Consider the following 22,835-nt stretch of genomic DNA (forward strand, 5'->3'; position numbering starts at 1 on the left):
TCAGTCATTATATTATAACTAATGTATCTTATACTTTTATTAATTAGTTCATTATTATTTTAAAACTATTATTTTTTCCTAAAGATATAGTTTTCAGTCTATCATCACCTGTCTCAATTTTTCAAAGAGGTAAGTGAAAGGGATTTAATTATCTGTGAACAGCTGGAATGAGTAATGGCTAACGTACTGCTTGTTCATACTGTTTTCTTCACTTTTTCGCTGCTAAGCCGTGATTTCAAGTTTGATAAGTCATTGTCTCACAAAAGCTATATTTGATCGAGAAAAGTAACCGAATTATAAGTAGTGTTTAGTCAAATTATTTGTTAAAATAATTAATAAGCTTAAAATGATATATATATATATATATATATATATATATATATATATATATGACATTTTTCAATAAATGGTTTATTTTATTTTATTGATAAAATATATATTTGAGTAATTATAATTTTATTTTTAATTAATTTTGAACTCTTGTATTTTTTATTTAAAGATCAATTATTTTAATTACATTTTTTCAGTTGTTATATTTTTCTTTTCATATTGTATATTTTATTAACGTTCTTATATTATATATTAAAATTTAAATTAAATTCAAAATAAAATAACATACATTTAATAACACTTCATACTTTCATATGTTGATTACATTGAAACAAAATCTTACCTTATGTACAAAAGGTAAAAAGTAAAGTTAAATATTTTAAAGATAAAACATAATAAAACATCATAAGTTAGTAGATTTTTTTGACATCAAGTTAAAAGCTTAAATGTTACTTGTGTAATCTTTCATAAAATGATACAAACTGGAAAAAAAACATAACTAATTTATCAAATACTACTATTAGGATCAAATTAACAAGATTTTCAATTAATAAAAGAACGATAAATTAGCAAAAAATAAATAGTTTATCAAACACTTAAAGTCTTAACTATGTCATACAAGTGCTAATGGATGTAGACGGTCCAATTTGAAGTTTTCTATCTTCGTCACTCTAAATGCATAAACTTAAAATCAGATTTAAATATGTTTTTTTAGCATACAATAGAATAAGATAGAGTGAAAATAAGATAAGATCAAAATATGACGACAAGAATAAGATTATTTTTAAATATGCTATTATTAGTATATATAAATATATATTTTAAAATTATTTAGTTTTGGTTTTATTTGACTTTTTACTTTTTATAAAAAATATATTTAAACAAATATCTATTAATATTAGTGGATGTATGCCTTAAAAAAATGATAATAATATAACATTTTCTTTAACACTCATTATATTAAAATATATAAATATATACTTAATAGATAATTACCCATATAATATGAGCATGAGTCATGAGACTTTGAGAGGATTGCTAGCCTTGGTTGCCGGCCCCATTGTACCCCTAGATTATCCAAACAAAGCATATGGCATGCAGTTCATATTGCACCCTGTTGTGCTGCCGACAATATAATTCAGTACTGTTCTTTCCGTTATTAATATTAGGCAGAGTCTCACTCAGCGTTCCTTGTGATGATCAAGATAAAAAGCGTCTTTAAACATAAGCAGTAACCATGTTTAAAGGATTTGAAATTTTGAATACTCTCCAACTTGTTGAGTAATGAGTAATATATACTATATATGGTGTTGCAATTTTCATTACTATATATTTCAACGTAATCAATGAATGATCATATCACGTTGGAGAAGTTAATTATTATCGTCTTTGAATCATACATCTCCTAAAAAAAATCTTTGAATCATACCTATATGTGAATTTAGAACAATAATATATATAAAAAAAAATGTGGTTATTGTCTTTTCCTTGTTATACCAATTTCCAAATAATAATTATAAGAAGATTTAAAAATATTCAGAATAAAACTATGTTGTGGTGTTTCGTCCTTTCTATATATATTGTTGTGCCATTAAACCAGTCAATATCGCGATCGAGCTTCGGTCTCGCGTGGACTTGCTGTGCTGCTAAATGCATGATTGCACACGTGCTATTTCTATACACCAGCATTTCTCTACAATTAATTAATGTTCCAATCATTTCCCTTCTGGTGTTCATATGATTTCTTAAAAATTAAGGGTAGAAATTAAAAAGATGATCGCTTTTTAAATAGATCGATTAATAGCCGAGCCAAACATTTTGTTATCGACTAAATCATATGATAGAAAATAATTGCAACATAGGTGGCTATAGGTCCATTGTGAATATTTAAGGAAAGTGGAAACCGGCAGCCTGTCGTTTAATTTTTCAAAAAATTCACTATCTACTTGAAATGGATAATACATTTGTTTAGTGGAAGAATTTTTAGCCATTTTTTTTTTAAATGTCAAAGAAAATTTATTCTTAATTATTTAATAAATCTGAATTTAGGAGTTATTCTTAAATAAAAACATTTTCGATATCTATATGAGAGCATTTTTAATACACCTTATTGAACCATGTATCTTATCATAGCTTGATCTCGGCTTAGAATGATGGATATTTAGAACATTATTTTTGTTTTAGATAGCTTAGAAGTTGTTCAAATTGTTAGACATTGCGATTCAATTTCAATTAATATATATAGGCATTTTTGTCCTAAGTCCTAGGACCAACCCACTTAATAAGAGACCCAATAAGATCTCAACCCACTTAATTTCCCTTAATATCGGACTTAACGATTATATTATTATCTTTGAAGTGTTCAGTGTTTTGAATCTCACTTCCAATATTTTATAAATTTGTTATCCATTTTTATTAGCCACACTAACATGTCAAATTGAAATTTAAAAAATTTACACAATTATTATACTTAAAAAACTAAGTGTAATTAACCAAAACACAATATATCAAATTTGGCATGATGTTATCATGATATTATGTTAACATTCACATATCAATATTATGTTTATTTTCATGTCATTAGTTAATGTTATGTAAACATATTTTGTTAAATATGTAACAAATGATGAATATTATATCTCTCCAAACAAATAAAAAGAAATAAAAAACAAAAACATAAATCATGGATTGTGTGGCATCATGTTGATGTCATGTGTTAGTATCATTTTATAACTTAATATCACATTAATATATATATATATATATATATATATATATATATATATATATATATATATAGTCAAATATTTAATGAGTTATTGTAATTAGAAGGATACCTAGAGAACTTAATTAGCACAATGAGAAATGATAGAAACATACCCTTTCACATATTTTTTATCAATTAAAATTTATTAAAAATTATAAAATCAAAAAGAGAATTATTAAATATAAATTAAAACCCACAAAAATTATAATTTTTAATAAATTATAGTTAATAATAAAGAGTTTGTTTAGAAAAATGTATTAAAGAATGTATTGATAGCATTTCTATAACACAATTAGAATTTATAAAAAGACTAATATATCACACAATTACAATACTTAAGTTGGTGATAAAAAAATGTATTTATGTCTTTTTATTATTGAGTAAAATTTATTAATTAATATCTAGTCTTACTTTCAATTTAATGGGTTTTATATAAATTTTATTTAATAATATATATTAAAAATATATCAAATTAAAGTATTTTTAAAATATTTATCATTATTAATTTAATCCTCTAAATTATAGATATTCCAAGTCATATAATGAGGGGGTCCCACGCCGTGGCCCATCACTAGTAATGTCCACTTAAATTCATACCAAACCTTGCACCAAAAATCATTGACATACATAAAAGATAAAACCTATATCATATCTTAAGTCATGCTTAGATGTCTGGTTGATGAGTTTTTACTATTTTCTTTTTAAGCTAGTTTTTACTACTTAGAGTTACCTAGCTATGATAACTATTAATTAACTACAATAACCATTTATTGTTGTTTTCGGAGCATTACAAAAGTATTATCCATTGCCATGACTAATCATAAAATCATCTAGTAGGATTAGATATTATATGGGCAAGTATAAATACCAAAGATTTAAAAAAAATGGAGTTGGGAGAGTTCACTCCTAGCTACCAGTGGATCTTGTGATACTGTTTTGTCTACGAGTTGAGTGTTTTTTTTGTTCCCCCTTTTCACTCAAAAAATTACACTACAACCTAATTATATTATTTTATATATTTTACTAAAGGAAAAATGCACATGCACTCTTCGAATTTTTCCTCAAACTTACTAATTCTCAAGGTTAATGACAAGATACCTTTCCATCCCTTATACCCTAATATGAAGGGGGAGGGGAAGTTGAGGAATAAAGTTATAAAGTAGTTTACAACGCACCTAATTTATTTACTTTTAACTTTATCGCATCTTATTTTAACTTATCTATTAGACATGATTTTCTCGCCATAATGTAAGAATGTATTATGTATATATGCATGTTTCCGTTGTAAGTTTATTAAAAGCAAACATTTACTTCCTTTCATGAAAAGTTTCCTTTGCAATAAATTCACGTTATAACAAATATGATATGTTTATTTAAAATCTCGAATTCAGTAAAAAAAAATTAAAATTTCGAATAACTTCACACTCATTGTTATTCAACTTTATTCTCTCTCTTTTTTTCTGTCGTTAAATCATTCACTTTTTTTCCTTCTTATCAACAGTCTAAACAATGACTAAATTAAGTGTAAAACCTCTATCGTTAAGGCTATAAATTCGAACTAATGGAAAAAAGATACAGTAAAATGAAAAAGTGATATTTTATTATATTATTTCAGCTGTTTAAAATAAGATGTTATGTATTTATTTAATATTTTTCTTATCCTTCTAATTTAGAAAGTATGAGATGATGTTATCTTCTTTTTTTCAAAAATATTTAAATAATATAATAATATTTTTTTTTTGCATTTAGCATTAGGTAATGTACACATAACCTCAATCACAAAAAAAAAGAAGATAATGTACACATAACCTAGGCCTTTTGTATAAAAAAAATCAATTTCTTGTAGCGATAAAAAGATTCTCGGACACTTGAATGCAACAACAAAAAATAAAGTAATGATACATTAAGTCTAATTCACTCTTTTTTTTAAGGTAAAAGATAATTCACTCAAAACACCTCATTAATAGTATTTATCATTTTTTATCTCTTTTTTCTTATTATATCAGTAGCTTATAATGTGTTGGAAAACATTCAAAACCGGTTACTCCAACCAAAATCATGGTATCACTATAGAAAATAGAAACAATAATTTGTTTTACTTTCAATGTGAGAATGAACATAAATTTGGCTTAACACAACTGTTCCTAACATGCATTTATTATATTTACGGTTCTCTCTCTTTTATTAGGTGTTAAATAGATTTTTGTGATGTCCACATATTCTTCATTTTTATTGGGTTACAAAAAATACAGTGCACACGCTGAGAGAAAAATCATTAGGCAGCAGAGGACAAAAGAAGTGCCAAGCATGAATAGTGTAGGCCCTAGTGATTGTTCGTGAAAAGCTGTATGGAAAGCTACGCTGTTGTGACGCTTTCAATTTCAACGTTTCAGTGCATTGTTCGTCCAATTCTTAAAGCTCCTATATAAATAACACACTTCCCTCCCCTCCACTTGCATCCCAAATTAACCAATAATTTTTTAGTTAAACAATGTCCATGGCCATCATTAACACTTTTGGAAACGTTGGTGTCTACTATATTGTATTATTATTATCATGGTTTCTCGTATCTGGTGTGTGTGTTTGGGGACGACCCGCCACTTTTCTGCAAGACTTTGAAATCACGTGGTCAGAGACTCATATCAGGCAAATTGATCAAGGCAGAGCCATCCAACTCATTCTAGACCAAAACTCTGGTAAGCCATAACATTAACTTGTTTGTCCCTAACTCTTCTCTTTAATATTCCCTATGCAAAGGAAGAACCAATTAATTACCATTTACCACACACACTCTGCATCATTTGCCACAGGTTGTGGCTTTGCCTCCAAGAGTAAGTACATGTTTGGCCGTGTTAGCATGAAGATCAAGCTCATTCCGGGAGACTCTGCTGGCACTGTCACTGCATTTTATGTGAGCCTAAATCTCATTATCGTCATTTCCATTTAATATCAATTTTACATAAATATTCTAACACACTTGATTTGTGGATTATGGTAGATGAATTCTGACACCGACACTGTACGTGATGAGCTGGATTTTGAGTTCTTGGGGAACCGTAGTGGCCAGCCTTACACAGTTCAGACAAACATCTATGCTCACGGAAAAGGAGATAGAGAACAAAGGGTCAACCTCTGGTTTGACCCTTCTGCGGATTTTCACACTTATACTATTATGTGGAATCATCATCATATCGTGTAAGATATATATTAGAGTTACCGCTAATAATAATGAATTAAGAATCATTTACTTACCAATTAGAATTTGTACTGTTAGCGGTGTTTTTCAATTAAAATTGAAGTTTTAAGTATTTCATATTGATATTTACTAAGGTGTAACTCTAATTTTAAAAAATTGTATCAAGGTGTAGCCCAATTGCCAAATTGCTAGTTAATAATGTATGGTGGTATTTATGTGCGTGCATGCAGGTTCTACGTTGATGATTTTCCCATTAGAGTGTACAAGAACAGTGAGGGAAAGGGAATCCCATACCCAACAATGCAAGCAATGGGAGTGTATTCAACATTGTGGGAGGCTGATAATTGGGCAACAAGAGGGGGGTTGGAGAAAATTGATTGGAGTAAGGCACCTTTTTATGCATATTACAAGGACTTTGACATTGAAGGGTGCCCAGTGCCAGGACCTGCCAACTGTGCCTCTAACCAAAGTAATTGGTGGGAAGGGGCTGCATACCAAGCTCTTAATGCCATTGAAGCCCGAAGGTACAGGTGGGTTCGTCTCAACCATATCATCTATGATTACTGCCAAGATAAGTCAAGGTTCTCAGTGACCCCACCAGAGTGCCTTGCCGGCATTTAAACCCTTAATTTCAAGTCACTTCAATTATTCAAGTACAGGCATATCATACCCCTATATATAATTTACATTCTCCACTGTTCAAATACATCATACTATATATACTACAACTGAGTTAATTTCAGTTTATCCCATGGGGTACGCCTCTTCAATTATTTCATGTCTTTCATATAAACACGTGAAATAAAATGCACATCAATAACTTAAGACTAGGGGTAAATTATTGTGTCCCCATACCATACCACATGGATCAATTGAAATTAACATTTTTTTTGTTTGGTTTTGGGGAAGAGGGCAAATGATTATAGTGTATGTAGGGCGTGGGCTATGTTCGACCAGAAGAGGATAAGTCAAAAGCTATTTCTGGGTCTACTATGCCTTTGTATTAAAGTGCGCATTGTTTGTGGTGCAATAAAGCTTGCGCATTATTGTGAATTTGTGATGATTCATGAAGGATATTTTTGGGCTTGTGATGTAGCAAATCTCATTGTTTGTGCAATGACTACCTCTGTTTCTGTATAAGCTAAGGACAACATATGATTGGTCAAGAACATTACATGACCTGTCAACCGTCATGAAGCTGGTCCTCGCTACTTGACACTAACTTCGCTATTTTATTATTTTTGCATTTCTTATGAATCTGAGTTATATGGTCCCCTGAAATTGCTGAGAAACGGGCTTATGTGATAAGGGAAATTTATAAGTGCGCCAACCAATCATTTTAAAAAAGAAAAGTGGAAGTATAAAGTATTGGTTTCTGTAAGATTGTTGGTCTAAGTGTCAAATCACAAGTTTATTACTAACTCCCAATTCCTTGAGTGTTCCTAATAAAAATAAAAGCATTAAACATGAGGGTTCTCCCGATCTCTTAATTATTAAGTCTTATTAGTAGGATCTCAATAATTATGGAAGGATTCTTCAACACTCAACTTAATAACCAATTTTCTAATTAATTAAGAGATTGACTCTTGTTCCAATTCAAGAATAACATTAAAAACATAAAAATTCACTCAAATGAATGATAAAACCATAAATTGAGATGAAATAAATTGAAACACGAGATTCCTCCTTCTCCAAGATAAGGATTCAGTAATACCTGTAAAAAGAATAAAGAACCAATTAAGAGAGTACAGAAAGAAATGATCTCCATTAACAATTTGATGAGAGTAATCCTTTTTCTCAAGGACAGAGAGAGTTTTGTATATCACAAAGTGTTTCCCAACTGCCTTAAAGTCTCCTAACTAACTTAAGAAAAACTATATATATTAATTCAGTTGAATTGAGTATGTTTAAAAGCACTATTGAGCATTTAAAAGTGCACAAATCAGTGGCTACATCTTATCTGTGTAGCTTGCGATGTTTAAACATAATACAAAATGTTTAAACATGCAATAGTCAGTAATCTTCAACAGTCTTCCTTTTAAACCTAAAGCTTGTGCACTCATGCTCAAACCAAGTAAAATATCTCTTCAATTCATTCCCGATTAGTCTCCAAATAAGCCTACAAACACGAGTGAAATAAGAATGAGTTTTCTTAAATTTTTAAGAAGAAGCTTTATTAAATATACACAAATATACCAGTAAAAGTGCTAACTCTTAAATATATAGGCATGCATGTACACAGTATATACACCCAATTAAGTTTACAAAACCATATCCACAAAATAACCTATCCACGAAGAACAATCATGGACAGGGTGCACAGTGTATACATAAAAGAGGTGCTTATGATTTCAGTTACAAATAAAACAGTAACTATTTACTAAATAACTTGAAGTTCTAGGACTCTTAAAAGACATAGCCGACAGCAACAAATGCACTCTTAAAAGAGGTGGCCTACAATAACAAATGCAAAATAAATAGAACTTGACCTATTCCACACAGAAAAGCAAATTATTCAAAGTACGTAACAAATACTAATTATTCAAGGTACGTAACAAATACTAATTAAATTCCAATATTTCCAACTCTAATTCCTAACAAAGGTCACCTTATTTTCTGTTTTTGTCAATTTAGTGGCGACACTCTGGTCGCGAAGAGGACCGAAACACTTGTGACAAGATGAGAAGAGAAAAAACATGCTCTTCCAGAATCACGAAACTCAAAGAAACTAGTGGTGAAACGTATGTAGTTGTTGCAATCACAAAAATCATTTTAGATCTGCTATGCATTAAAATAATGTCAACTCTCTAGACGTAATATCTCTTGATGAAGCTGTTTTCTTCAGTTGTTGTTTTGAAGTAGGAGGTTGGCACACGTACCTTTCCATCCTTCTTTTCTTCACATCTTATCAATGTCACTTAATTTTTCTCCATTCCTCGATGAATTATGCAAAGGAAAAAACTACTGCTATTAATGGAGGATGAAACTTACTGTTTAGAACAGAAAACGGAATGACAAAGGATTGGCATTTTTTAAAAAAAAAGATTGTTTATGACAAAGGAACAATAATTCTTCATGGATGGTAATATGCCCAAGTATATAGAATAATAAATCTAGGACAGAAGGCACCGATCCCCCCACCTCCCGTGCTAGGTGTATTATATTCTTCCTTTTGTGAATGTGTCAATGCTTCGTCTATATCTGAAATCATAAAAGAGGAACAATATATGGACACATGCCCTTATATACACCCAATTCACACCTTTCATTTTTTAAATATATATATTTTTATCACATCATATTGTTTATCATATTCACACCTTTTTTCTTGACGTGTGTATGGCACATGGGTATCCATGAATAGTTTTTTATCATAAGAAAAAGCGCAACCCGCTGCCATAAAACTAGCATCATGGTAGGTCTGAGGAAGGATCAAACCCATTATGAATCTATTGTATGAGCCTTACTTTGCATTTACAAGAGACTAATACCATGAGTGGAACATGTAACTCTAACCACTAGTTCTGAAATCATGACAAAACAAAAATGCTTTATCATCATCTTAATTTGCTGAATTTGGTAATAAAATCTGTCAAATTCGAACGAGATGTTTCAACCCTTATTGCATGCAATACGTGGATAAATTTAAAACCCCGGAACAGACGTTGCTCTTGCTCCGATTTCTAGACCAAAAGATGATGCGCACCTCAAATTTTATTGGCTGCATTAAAAAATAACATCAACAAATAACTAGAGTTTCATTGGTTGCACCTCAAAAAGCTTCATTAATTGCATTAATATATATACCACCTTTTTTTATAACGAGATAAACGATTGAAACGAGTTCTTGATGTTTTTATCCCCATGTGCAATGCAATGGGGACGGTCTTAAAATTCTTAGGTGATTATGCCTTTCTCTTGGGTGTTGGCTTTTTGTTTTCTGCCCCAACGTGTGAGATGGATTTATATAGCTCAGTTACCGGCTTATGCTAGCAGTGTTGATATGTATTGCCCAGTTTTGTAAATGTAAAATACAGAAATGCGTTTTCCATTTTTTACTATATTATTAGAGTTTTTTTTATAACTAAACTAACGCTTCTCTTTTTAGAGTTTATTAACTTAGAAAAATAAAGAATGCCGTTATTTTTCCGTCTAGTTTTTGTCCCATGAACATTCAAATCCACAATCCTTGATTTGAACATATTGTAATCAAATTATTTTTTTGGAATCTTTTCCATGTGGATTTATTAGTTATTGAACAATTCAACAAAGAGAAATATTGAACTTGAGCTTAATATTTTTCCATGATTGACATTTATTAAGAAATTGATCAGTAATATGAGTATTGTAATTGAGAAATAGGGATTTATTTAGGTCTATTTTTGGCTTAAATAAGTGCTAAACATAGTAAACTTGGGTTTTCTGAGTTGGTTTATCTGTGTACATGGGTTATGATACCCTTGTACCATTTGTTTTACTGATTAAGAAAAAAAATTCAATAATCATACAATTTGTGAGTGCGTAAGGGTGGGAATAGGTCAGGTCAGACTTTGAAAGACCTGAATCTAGTTTATGATGAATCTTTGAGGCCTGAGCCTGGCCTATAGCCTATCAAAGGTTTTTAATTTAGTTCGGCCTGACCTTTTTAAAAGCCTAGTCTGGCCTAATAACCTTTTTCACACTAAATATTTAATATTTTATGGAGTAGGAACGTAATAGAAAAGTTAAAGAAAAAGAAAAATCAATCAAAATAATGAGAAATATAAAAGGACACATGACTCACACTTAAATTCTAATTAAAGTTCTTGATTATAGGAATAGAAGTTATGAAGCAGTAATGTGTAATCAAAGTCTGATAGTTTCAAAAAAAAATTAATTGTATCCAAAAAATAATATTACATATTGGTACCCAAAAAATAATATATATATATATATATAGGCCAGCCTATCAGGCTTTTTAATAAGTCTAAGCCTAATCTATTTAATTTAATAGGCTTTTAAAAAAGCATGAGCCTAACCTTTTAATTAAATAGGTCAGTTCAGGCCAGACTTTATGTAGGCCCCTGTAGACCGGTCTGGCGTATTCCCACCCATATGTGCGCGCGCGTGAATTTTCTAAACCTAATGCTTATTGCTAATTTTGCTCGCTTAAGGGATCAAGTTTCTAATATGGAATAAAGGGTTTATTTTCCAAAAAAATTGAGATAAACTAAATTTGTGAAATTTAGAACGAAAAAAGATTACCTTAGGGGAGAATCAAGATAATCCTAATTGAGTTATAGTTAAATCACAATCTCTCGTTGTTAAATTACATTTTTTTTCTTTGTTTCTTTCCTGTCTAAATCTCTTCTCTTTGCCTATCTCAAACACTTACAAAGATCATGAAATAATTTTTTTAAAAATATGAATAATTTTTTTTATTGACAAATGTTAGTTGTATGATTAATCTTAACTATATAATTATATTAAGTGTACTTGTTTGTCAATCAAAGTTAATCGAGTTGATAAATAATGAATTCATATTTTATACAATTATAATTTTGATTCTTACCTTTGATGTGATAGAATCTTATTGATAAATAATCTATAAATATCTCTATAAATATTTTTTGAATCTTGAGGTTTGTGTTAATTCTTATTAGTTCTCAAAATCTAATTCATTCATAAAAAAAATACTGATTATACTTGTTTTCTATTTATAATAAAGTGTTATTTAAATTATGATTTTTTGTGCTTCAATTTTTACACAAACTTAATATTCCTTTTTTAGTACATCAACTATTATGTTTTTTTTTCTTTCATATCTCTCTTTTCCTCTCAAAATGTTCTCCCAAAAAGTTTGTTGATATTTTATCTCAAATGTTGGCCATCTAAGCTTTCAGTGCCACAGCCCAACCTAAAAGAACAAGCTCTCCTGAATATTTAATGTTAATTGGGATTCTTTAGTAAACAAAACAAATGTCGGAAAGGATTAAAAAAATAAGTAAAAAAAACTTGTTCATGTCTTGTTGCCGAGGTGAGGACAGCAAAATGTTCGTATTACCTGCAGAACAAGAAAATAAGACAAGAACAGAGAACATGTATACGACCCCAAGCCGAAAAGGGCAGGCACAGAAGCATCCTTTCTGCTACAGAACAAGCGAAACTAACTGTAGGGAGCAAGATTCTCTTTCACGAGAGCTGGCGTTGCCAATGCCATTCTCTCAAACCTCAAAACAGATTGATTGCTCTTTCCATTCAAAAATATTTATTCTCAAATTCCTCGCAAAACATAATTTCTACACTTTTTTTATTGCCCCATCATAACTGATACCTCCTTACTTTTTAAAGTAATTTTTTAATTTAAATAATAATTAAATTGTTTTATCAATACTATTTTTTTAAGGCCAATTACATGATTCTAACTTAATTAATAGTTTTGAGTTCAAATCTAAGGATACAATTATTAAATATTTGAACGGGGAGAGTTTTCTCTCTTACAATGAATCTACCGGACTTAAAGAATAATTGCCTCTTTTGAAGATACGTATGCACAACAAGAAAGAAGGTTTATTCACAGTGGCATTCTTCGTTGGCCGAAATGTCATAGAGAAAATAAATTTTGTCAGCGAGAAAAATGTCACTACAAAAACTACTGTTGCGAAAAGCTTAATAATGACATTTGATATTGCTGTCATTACTTATGTTTCAAGAGTAATAATTATCGTTGTAATTTTGACACATTTGTTGCCAGAAGTGATTTGTGGTAATTACCAAAGTCATTGCGATATTTTATAAGTCTTAACGACCATTGTTCCTGCGGAAAACATTACCGAACAAGTATTGACATGTTTGAGCGCTTCATTTATTATAATTGCTTGTTAATTTTCAGTTGTTGATATAATAAAGTTGCTAGAATCAATATAAAATAATTGAAGTTGCTAGCACAATTTCAAGCATTTCCTACCCAAGATGATGTTCGAACCCGCACATTGATAATCTGAGAAGATATCAACAAACCGTGAAGCCAATGGAGGAATTGGCGGGGTATGTGTACATTGATAACTGAATAATTGACACGGTTAATCAAACAAAATTACTATCAGCTATGGCACATCGGAAAGAGATATAAGAAGCAGTTAAAAAAAAAAAAACAATTAATTATAATAGGCATGCAAGCAAGACATCCATTAGGTGTTACTAAACCAAGAGACAGCTCATGTATAAACATGTCAGATGAGCACAGAAAAAGAATCAATATTTTAGGCAATTGTTATATGCTTTGATACTTTTCCATGTTTCAGATAACAATAACATCCAAACAGGAACAAAAGGAATAGCAGATTCCTTTAGCCCCTTTGAGAGGTCCTAATTCCTAAAACTAATACTCTGTGATCATCACTTTCTGTGTGGTCCCAAATACCACCATGTCCTCTCTACTCTACCGATTATGCAGAGGATTAGCTCCTGATGGCACGCCTCTCTTGTCTTCCAACTCTGCTTTGCCATTGCCAGAGATATTCTTACGTGGTATAGCATACCTTGTGAAATTCAACAAACCTCCAGCTATACCAAGAATCCCAGAATTGCAGAATATCAGTAGAACCAGCAGCACAGAAAGAGCACCCATGTCACTCCTTAGCATTACAATATGCGAACCACTTACTTTTTTGGTTTTAAATTGAGGTCACAGTGGTGGCAGTTGTTGTTTCGTTGCGTTTTTTGGTACAGTGAGAAATTGCAGATAAATACAGCTGATGCGGCCACACCTCCAAAAACCTTGACGTTGCAGCTGAAATCACGGTCACAAACCGTATTTTAAAACTTACTACAGGTAAGAAATACTTCCCAGCAACGGAGTATTATATCAATGGAAAGAAAATAATACAAGACTAGGGAGGTCCACGTCACGTGCATACGCATCACACGTAACTATTGTATGCTAAAGGATGGACAGGTCGAAAAACATGTTTAGAAAGAGGAGTTTGGATTGAAAATGGGAAGAAGCAAGGTAATGAAGGAGAAGATGGTATTTGAATTGGCTTTGCAATGGGTCATGAGAAACAATGGGGGAAACAGTAGGAAATGTACCCACCTTGTGATTACAGTCAAATGGTACTTGAGTGAAGGCATGCAGCCTCAAATGGCAATCCCCAATATCTTATATGAATAATGCTAGTGATGGGCATCTTGGAAGTTCGGAGCAACCTTTTTAAGAGAAAGCCTCTGAATCACACGCCAGGGAGAGAGCTTGTCCAGCATGACAAGAGTTTTGATACTTTCTATTTGTTTTCTTCTCTTCTTTTTGGAGGGAGGACACTATGATGTCTTATAATATGATCACTCGCACCTGCTTTTTTTGTAACCACTTGATTTTTTCTATTTGTTTATTAGTACTAGCAAACAAACAATACCCTACCAATAAGAAATTGAAGTCCAAACAACGTTTGTTGAATAGGTCCCGGGAAACTGTGCATTTGTTTCCAATGGAACTCAAAAATAATTAAACAATAATAATTGGTTATCGAATGCACGAAATTTAGCTTTCTTTTATGGGTTTTCTTCTTTAGTTTTTGTTTTTTAATGTTTATGCATTGCCACATGCTTGCTCAAGAGCTTTTTATCTCTTCAGAAATAACTTCATAATAATAATGCTTTTGTCAGATGTTGTTAAAGACTCCTATTTCAGCTATGTAATGATACAATACTACACTATTGATACAAATCATTTATTTCTATCTCTCCGTTTTATATTATATCACCTATTGCATCTCCGCCTCTTACTCTTACTCTTTTTAAGTGTATATTAACACTGGGTGTCTATGGATTATTGTATAAGTAGAACAAAGCGTCAGTGTTCCAAAAATTCCAGAAAAGAACCACTAAGAGCATGGCCACTGCTCACAATACACGACCAAATAAAGGGTAAATTATGCTTAGGTATAACCAAAGATAGAGGGGCCTCGTGGTCGTGATCCCCGATGTTGGGCTTACTGGTTAGCACAATTTTGACAAGGCACGAAAACCTTACATCACACTCATTTGGAATTGAAGAAAAATACTACATTTTTCTTTCACGGCGTGGTTGGTTTTCCAATGTATATATCAATACCTTCCCTTTGGACCATAATTTATTTTATTATTTAGCTTCTACATTTTTTTGTCTTAAATAAAAGTTGAATATATATCCATAAAGGACAAGGCAGATTATGATAGCAGGGCATGGGGGTTCCAAATTCCAATACTAATACGAATAATCAATTGGGCCCAACCTTGAATATTTGCCAAAAGCAAAACAATTTCCAATCGAGAGTTAGTTTACCCAAACGAAAAAAATTTGCAATAGAGATAAGAAATTGACCTTGTCATTGATAATTAGCATCTGTCCACGTTAGGAGTTTTGGGCCACCGTCATGTGAGTTATGATCATTTGGGCTGTTTCGGCTTCTCTTAAATTGAATTGAAATAAAAGAATACTAACATGGCATATGGCCTGTCGCGTGTGAATGTGGTGAGCTAGTCTCCGTGAAACACGGTAATGTATCTAGTAATGGATAAATTATTTGGTGATCAGGAAAAAATCACGTTATTTATAGTTCCCACTAATAATTATGTGATATATGAACAATCAAATATATATTTACTAAATTAAAGATATACTCATAAACTATCTAAGAACATCTACCATACATAGTTATTTATATAAATTACTTATCATAATTTTGTGAGTCTTATAACTTTATAGTCTTATAACTCTATATAGATTTAAGTATTTTAAATAAAAATTCACTTCAATACTAAAATTATTAAAATAAGTGCTTAAATTAATTTATGGATCCTACAATATTTGAAAATATATTATTTATGATATAATGTTATTCAAGTAATAGTGTTTATATAAATAACTTCACGTCATATCCTCTAGTGAAAAAAAAAAAACTTAAACAATATTGTTTAAAGTTAAATAATTAATGTAAGTACTCTCTAACAAACCTAATAATTTCTCGTAGTAATGACCCCAAGTTGGTGATTCAATCGTCTTCAACTTTACTTTTCATTTTCTATGAATGAATCTTCAACAAACTGACTAAGCAAGGCAAAGGGTTTGTGATGTGTATCAATGTATGTGTCCATATATTAGGGTAGTATAAAAATACCAACAAAAAATTAAACTAAAAAAATAAATAATTTAAAATGGTTTTCAAATCAAACCTATTCAATATTTGAATTGGGATATGGTTTATTATTTCTTCTAACCAGTTTGGTGTAATCAAAAAATCAATTATTCTTAAAATTTACAAACAAAAAATAATTAAAATATATATGTTTTTAATACAAAGTATTTATAAGAGGGACACTCTATTTGCAACATTGCATCCCAAGTACCACTGTATATATGTGACCAAATAATTTCTCCCCCGTCCCTTAAAATTTGTCCAAATATTCGAGATGTTCTGTCGCTGCCTCGGCATCACTATGTATTCTGATGTAGTCATCATAAATGTATACAACATAACTAAAATGTATGTATATAAATACAAAGTACTAATTTTGAATATATCAATAAATCAACTAAATTTATTTTAACAATAGAAATAATTTTGATGGCTCTCATTTTTTGAGAGAAAATATGGAGATAAACTAATAATACTACATTACTTTTATGCTGGTCAATTGATTACTACTATTTATGCTAGTTAGTACGCATCATGAAATTCTTGAATGCAAACCCGACGTTGAAGGCGTGTATATCGTAAAAGAGAACTGTACTTTCTTAGTCACCACAGAAAATTTACAAGAAATGGCGTTATCTGTACGATTGTTCGAAACTACGAATGCATCAATAGTTAATGTGGCCGATATGGGTGAATTCAAGAAAACTCCACGAATCAATACATATTGAATTTGTATATGCTGCGAAGCATTATATTATAGCTAGCCTTGATTAAGCTGATGATCGCTGAGTTGAAATGTTTTCAAATGTTAATAAATATAGAGAAACTAATTAGAGATGATCATGAAATTGCACAGATATAGTAGTTGTGCATCATTGACAAAGTAATTATGAAGAAAATAAAGAAAATGTTTTTTTTTTAAATCAAGAAACATTATCAAAATCAATACATGCATGCAAATTAGAGTTGACTATGATTATCATGATCTTAAAATCCGTCAAATAATTGTACGTTTAATGGGGTTCCGTTTGTAGGGTTGACAAGTACGTATGCCACTATAAGGAAGTATGTCTTCAGCGATCGTGATTACAGTGGCGACATTAAGGTTTTTTATTCTTTTTTTTCATTGCAAGTGCAATTGCGCCATATTTATCGTGTTTGTCCATAATGTATTCTGATGCAATTTAAAATCTTGGTAATAAACATACAAAATCTACACCTTAAAAGAGTGGTTCGAACTAAAACATCAGAGTAGTTTTGGCCAAGTTTTTAATTTTATTTTTTTATTTTGGTTTGGGCATAGAGGCCGCTATAATCAATAATGCATGTTTCTTTTTCATTTTCCTATCCTTTAACAAAACACGGCCCCTTCATTACGCAAGGGTTTAACAAAGAGAAAAGGCCTGGTACACATGATCATGTATGTGTACATCCAAGGACAAGCTAGGAGGTTATTGGGAAAATTAAATGGTAGAACCGTAGAAGTACTAAACTCGAAATTTGAATATTTTTTTCATACTGTTGGGTCCTCGATCATCAATCCATCATTCTAGAAATTTATAAAATAATGATATGCATGTATGCACTTGAAGACTTGGTTGGAGTTCAACAGGGGCATTGAAGCTAGGGGGACCTCATCCGATGATGATGGCGATGGATTAAAATGGTGATGAAAGTGATAATGAGGAGGCTGCAGATTAGCAGTTTCCTGGAAAGTGCCTCTATTTTCCTGGAAAGTCCCTCTCATTATTATATTTATTGGTCCACATGTACAGCATGATGAATGATGTGTGAAATTCAATATATTATTGTATTATCCCGAATGAAATCCACCTGCCCGTATATGATTTATTTTATTTTATTTTTCTGTATGTACTAAGTTTGGTAGATGTTAGGACGTTCTGAATTTCTGACTCATCAATAATCAGTAATAGTTGGTAGATAGACAGGTCTTCTAATATAGTACTACTGTATTAATTAATAAATATGTCAATTGAAATTGAATTTTCTAGAAGTGATTTTATTTTATTTGTTTGTTTTCTTTTAGATTAAAAGGACTAAATATCCGAGTGTTATATTGACTGAAAAATACAGTTGACGGAAAAGACAAAGGAACGTCTTGGTGAGTATATTACTGAAATTGAATGGTCCAGTGACCATTAATTCCAATGATGATAGCATGGGGGGAACGTATACGGTGTATGTGCAATTAGCGGTGGATGCGAAAGATCTGGACCGTTGATTGTGGGCACGAGAAATATCAGATGACGTTTGAAGCGGAATATAAGGGCTTTTTTCGGGTCCGGGTGTGGCAAATTAACCGAAAAAAAGGGAAGAAGAAGGGAAGAATTTTGCTTGTTTGGTTTCACTCCTGAAATTGATTCTGGTTCAGAATTCGTTTTAAATTCATTTTCATATGTTTAAATTTAAGTTAAAGAAAAATTTAGAAATGATTTTACATCCAAAATTAATTTTGATTAAAATAACTTTTAGTGATTTCAGTGTTGATCCAAATTTTATCTTTTAACTTTATAATAAAAACATTTAAACATAAATTATGTTATTTTAAAATGAATTTTATAAAATGAATTTTAAGAGCATTCATCCAAATATATACTAAATAAAATCTCATATTAAGATTTTGATTTTGGAGTGAGACCAATTTCCCATTGGGCCATCACGTGGGGTGTGACCTACCAGTCCCCTTAAAGGCAAAGCACCTCACGAGACGGCACCGTATGCACATATTATCAACCCTTATTATTTCAAACTGAACCATCCATTTCTTTCTTTCTTTCTCACTCTATGTCTCTCTCATTCGATTCCTCTTTAAGCAACTGATTTCCAGACACAAACACGTGAGCTAACTTCCCTATCCAGAACTTGGACTTTTCCCTAACTTAATCATAACCTCCCATCCCACTCATATATTCAGATATTCAACTATCATAATTTTATGTATTTTATATGCACACAATATGTGTATCATAGTACATCAAAAAAATGTATGTGTGTATAATAGAAACTAGTTAATAAATTATTTGAAATATTATTTAACAATTTACATAATTATTTGTAATAATTAATATAAACGCACGTCTTTATTCAATTATCGTTGTTTTAATTTTATTTTTTTACTTTTTTTTGTTACTGTGCGAGTTTCCTCTCCTTTACTCTGGTATTTTTCCCCGGCAAGTTAAGATATAAGTCATACCTACGACATTTTTTTATAATCATATTCCGTCTATAATTAGGTTATCTTATTACCGGTATGTACAGCTATAAGAAAAATTTTTGAGCTAGAATTTGATAAAGTCTTCTCCAGATTAATAATCTCAAATTCGAACCCTGACTTTATAATTTACAAATAAAGTTTGACCTAATGTTGTAATCTACTGTGGCTATGATATCAACCATTCTTGGGGTATTTTTTTATATTCAGATTCTTGGGGTATATTTGAGATAACTTTGCTCCGTTGAATTCTAAATAAATGATCGATATAATAGATTTTTGCCCCCTTGTGGGGTAGAAGAATGCTAATTTTCCGCTTTCATTCAACATTGGTACATTATACTACGTCGTAAACCCAACACACAGAATTTTCTAAAATGTATTCATAATTTTAAGAGAACTCAACTTTGAATTTCACATAATATTACTTGCAGTAGTCGATATTTAGATCAACTATGTACGTATCAGTCGTATATATATTTAAAGACATATTTATAGTGAGAATAATTAAGAACTGTAAATATCTAAGTCATGATCTGTAGATGATCAGGATTAAAAGATAATTATAATTTATAAGTCATATAACCTTTTTAAAAAGTTATATATATTTATCTCTTAATTTTAATAATTATTTAAATAATAGTTCATATTTTTATTTTTTATTTTCATAATAATAGTTCATATTTGTTAAGAACAATCACTGATCCAAGTCTGAAGACATCTTACAGTCAGGAAAAAGATGCACGTTAACTTGCGGACTTGGAACGGAGAAGAAATTAGCCCCCAGAACCCTCTAGCTATCTTTTTCTTTTTCAAAGAAAGGGGGATAAATGGATGTTTCACAACATTGACATATGTGTATCTATACACGTACATATACACTTACCATGAGAATTTTATAAATGAACAACAAAAGAAAAAAAAAATCTAACTCCTTCGTAGATGAACACCTTCTATAACGGTTTATATAAACATACAATAGATGAAGAAAAAGAAAAAGGTAATTTCAATCAGCAGTTACTACTCTCAACAGTATTAGCTAATTACAGCTTAATTTTCCCTGGCTAGACGCATCGCCCTCAACCAAAAAAATACAATGGTTGTGGGAAATAACTCTTGTCTTTTTTATAGAAGAGTGAAAACCTAACCACAATAATCAACATGCTGCAGAAGGATTGGCGAAGGGGTTATAGAAGTGAGGCTTGGGAGCCATGGAGAAGGGGCTTTTATTCGAACCGTTATCGCTAACGCCACCGAGCCTCTCGCAAGAAGGGCACATGGTGAGTGTGGCAGCAGGCATAGGCATGTACAAGGGTTGAGCTAGTTTCAGTGCCTTCAGCTCTTGCAGCTCCTTCTTTAGCCTCCTGTTTTCGTCCGTCAATGTTTCACAGCATTTCTTTAAGAACTCACAGTCCACCTCCGTTTGCTTCAGCTTTGTTCTGCAACACACAATCCAAAATCTTAATATACACCACAAAGTCATCATGTTATTATCTTATGAATTCAATATTAATAAGCCTTTCTAATTAGACAACAACCAGCAAATGATTGTAGGTGTTAATTAATTAATTGTTTAATTTGTAGAACTAAAACTTTATCGTGCCACACATATACGGATATTATTAATTTGTGCTTGATGATTATATATCGTGCCACACGTAATTAATAAAACATTTTTTATGGTGCTGTTTGGTGTACCTGGCTCTCCGATTCTGGAACCACACTTCAACTTGTCGAGGCCGGAGATTTAACTGCCTGGCTAAAGCTTGCTTCTGTTTCTGTAAATCCAATAAAAAAAATTAATATTAATTAAAATTTGCACGGGAGAGGATATAGAGATAAAAAAAATAAAATAATGAATTAATTACTTACGGGGTTGAGAGTGCTGTGTTGTTTGAAGCTCTCTTCTAGCAGTGCAGATTGTTCTTTGGTGAGTCTGAGCTTCTTTCTAGCATTGGTTCCATCTTCGTCTTCATCACTCACTCGTGAAGAAACCCTTTCTTCTGCGTCTACCTCCATGTCTTCACAGCTAAGATCTCTCTCCCTCTTGATGACCCTCCCAGTTGAGAAAGACGAAACAACACTGTGAGGTGATGTCTGTCTAGAGAACTCAAGAGGGTCCTCACAATAAACCTTGTTGATGGCAACGTTATTTCTGGGCACGTGGTAACCCTTACCGGACAGCCCCAACGTCAAAGACGGTTCTTTGGAAGGATAAGGTTTCGTTGGAGTTGGCTTGATAACACAAAGATGATGATCATCGGGCTTGGTGGACGGAGCGGTTTCCTTAACACTAGCAGTCAAAGAAAGCCCTAGAACGAGGTGAAGGCCTGAGCTATTGGCATCCTGATCAAGACCCATTTGAGAGAATAAAACGGTGTGGGTTTGGGGGGAGTGATAGATGTACGTGTGAGCTTCTTCAGTTGGGGAATTATAGATGGTGTGTGGTGGTTTAAAGGCTCATGGGATATTTGAAAGGGTCTTAAGAAGAAGAGATAGAGAGGGAATGAATAGGACCTTTTGTGGGGGCGTTGGGTGGGTGGGTGGGTGGCTATGATTATTGTTAATCAAAGGGAGGAATGAGTAGAGAAACGAATCTTGATATATTGGAAATAATAATGAAAGTCCCTTGTAGTATATGTCTTGTTGCATAGGTTGACAATTTGAGCCCAATTACTGTTACGTCCATTATAATTATAATAACAGACAAAATTGGAAAATCCCTTCTCTCCAATTCCTGCGATCCTACAGTGCACACATGAACCTGGTTACCTTATATATATATATATATATTCCTATTGACATTATACTGTTACCACACTTTCTTTACCTATATATGCTTCCTTGCGTATGTAGTAGTTTCACTTTACATTGTACCAATTATTGGCCCCCTTTAGTCCTGCTTTACTCGTGTCCCAGCAGCTTTTAATTATTTCTTTCTCTTTTTTTTCTCTCCTACGTTTATTCATTTTCTCACCATTGTTCTTTGCTCTTAATTTATTTTCCACGTTACACCTCCCCACCTGATCACTCTCACGCCCACACATAATAATATAAATGATAAATTGTCCCTGTGGCACGTATGCAAAGATTTTTTAGCAAGTTATTTCGAAAATTTTAAATATAACGCAAAAAGCCAAAAATGAAGAGATGATT

General features: G+C 31.6%; 2 protein-coding genes and 1 long non-coding RNA gene across 3 annotated transcripts; 1 reads left to right on the forward strand and 2 right to left on the reverse strand.

Moving 5' to 3' along the window:
• The first annotated feature begins 5,534 nt into the window (after positions 1 to 5,534).
• LOC114374662 (probable xyloglucan endotransglucosylase/hydrolase protein 6) lies at positions 5,535 to 7,510 on the forward strand. The gene is made up of 4 exons (XM_028332332.1): positions 5,535 to 5,793; positions 5,908 to 6,008; positions 6,096 to 6,292; positions 6,524 to 7,510. The coding sequence occupies exons 1-4, from the start codon at positions 5,589 to 5,591 to the stop codon at positions 6,912 to 6,914; spliced, it is 894 nt and encodes a 297-aa protein (XP_028188133.1). The 5' UTR covers positions 5,535 to 5,588; the 3' UTR covers positions 6,915 to 7,510.
• Positions 7,511 to 13,411: 5,901 nt separating this feature from the next.
• On the reverse strand, positions 13,412 to 14,598 carry LOC114375645. Its single transcript, XR_003658801.1, has 2 exons — positions 14,368 to 14,598; positions 13,412 to 14,064 (listed from the first exon to the last, which is right to left on the reverse strand). It is a non-coding gene; the product is annotated as an uncharacterized LOC114375645 (long non-coding RNA).
• Positions 14,599 to 20,455: 5,857 nt separating this feature from the next.
• Positions 20,456 to 22,251, reverse strand: LOC114377505 (homeobox-leucine zipper protein HAT22-like). The gene is made up of 3 exons (XM_028336046.1): positions 21,552 to 22,251; positions 21,378 to 21,457; positions 20,456 to 21,118 (listed from the first exon to the last, which is right to left on the reverse strand). The coding sequence occupies exons 1-3, from the start codon at positions 22,038 to 22,040 to the stop codon at positions 20,836 to 20,838; spliced, it is 852 nt and encodes a 283-aa protein (XP_028191847.1). The 5' UTR covers positions 22,041 to 22,251; the 3' UTR covers positions 20,456 to 20,835.
• Positions 22,252 to 22,835: the final 584 nt, after the last annotated feature.

Source organism: Glycine soja, chromosome 11 (assembly GCF_004193775.1).
Source record: "Glycine soja cultivar W05 chromosome 11, ASM419377v2, whole genome shotgun sequence".
In the NCBI taxonomy this organism is placed as follows: Eukaryota; Viridiplantae; Streptophyta; class Magnoliopsida; order Fabales; family Fabaceae; genus Glycine; species Glycine soja.

Bases quoted from the DNA above. Each gene is read 5' to 3' on its own strand.
- LOC114374662 (XM_028332332.1), top strand. From the start codon at position 5,589: ATGTCCATGGCCATCATTAACACTTTTGGAAACGTTGGTGTCTACTAT. The intron at 5,794-5,907 runs GTAAGCCATAAC...CATTTGCCACAG, and splicing joins CATTCTAGACCAAAACTCTG to GTTGTGGCTTTGCCTCCAAG. The intron at 6,009-6,095 runs GTGAGCCTAAAT...GGATTATGGTAG, and splicing joins GCACTGTCACTGCATTTTAT to ATGAATTCTGACACCGACAC.
- LOC114377505 (XM_028336046.1), bottom strand. From the start codon at position 22,040: ATGGGTCTTGATCAGGATGCCAATAGCTCAGGCCTTCACCTCGTTCTA. The intron at 21,458-21,551 runs GTAAGTAATTAA...TTGGATTTACAG, and splicing joins AACACAGCACTCTCAACCCC to AAACAGAAGCAAGCTTTAGC. The intron at 21,119-21,377 runs GTACACCAAACA...TGTGTGTTGCAG, and splicing joins TTCCAGAATCGGAGAGCCAG to AACAAAGCTGAAGCAAACGG.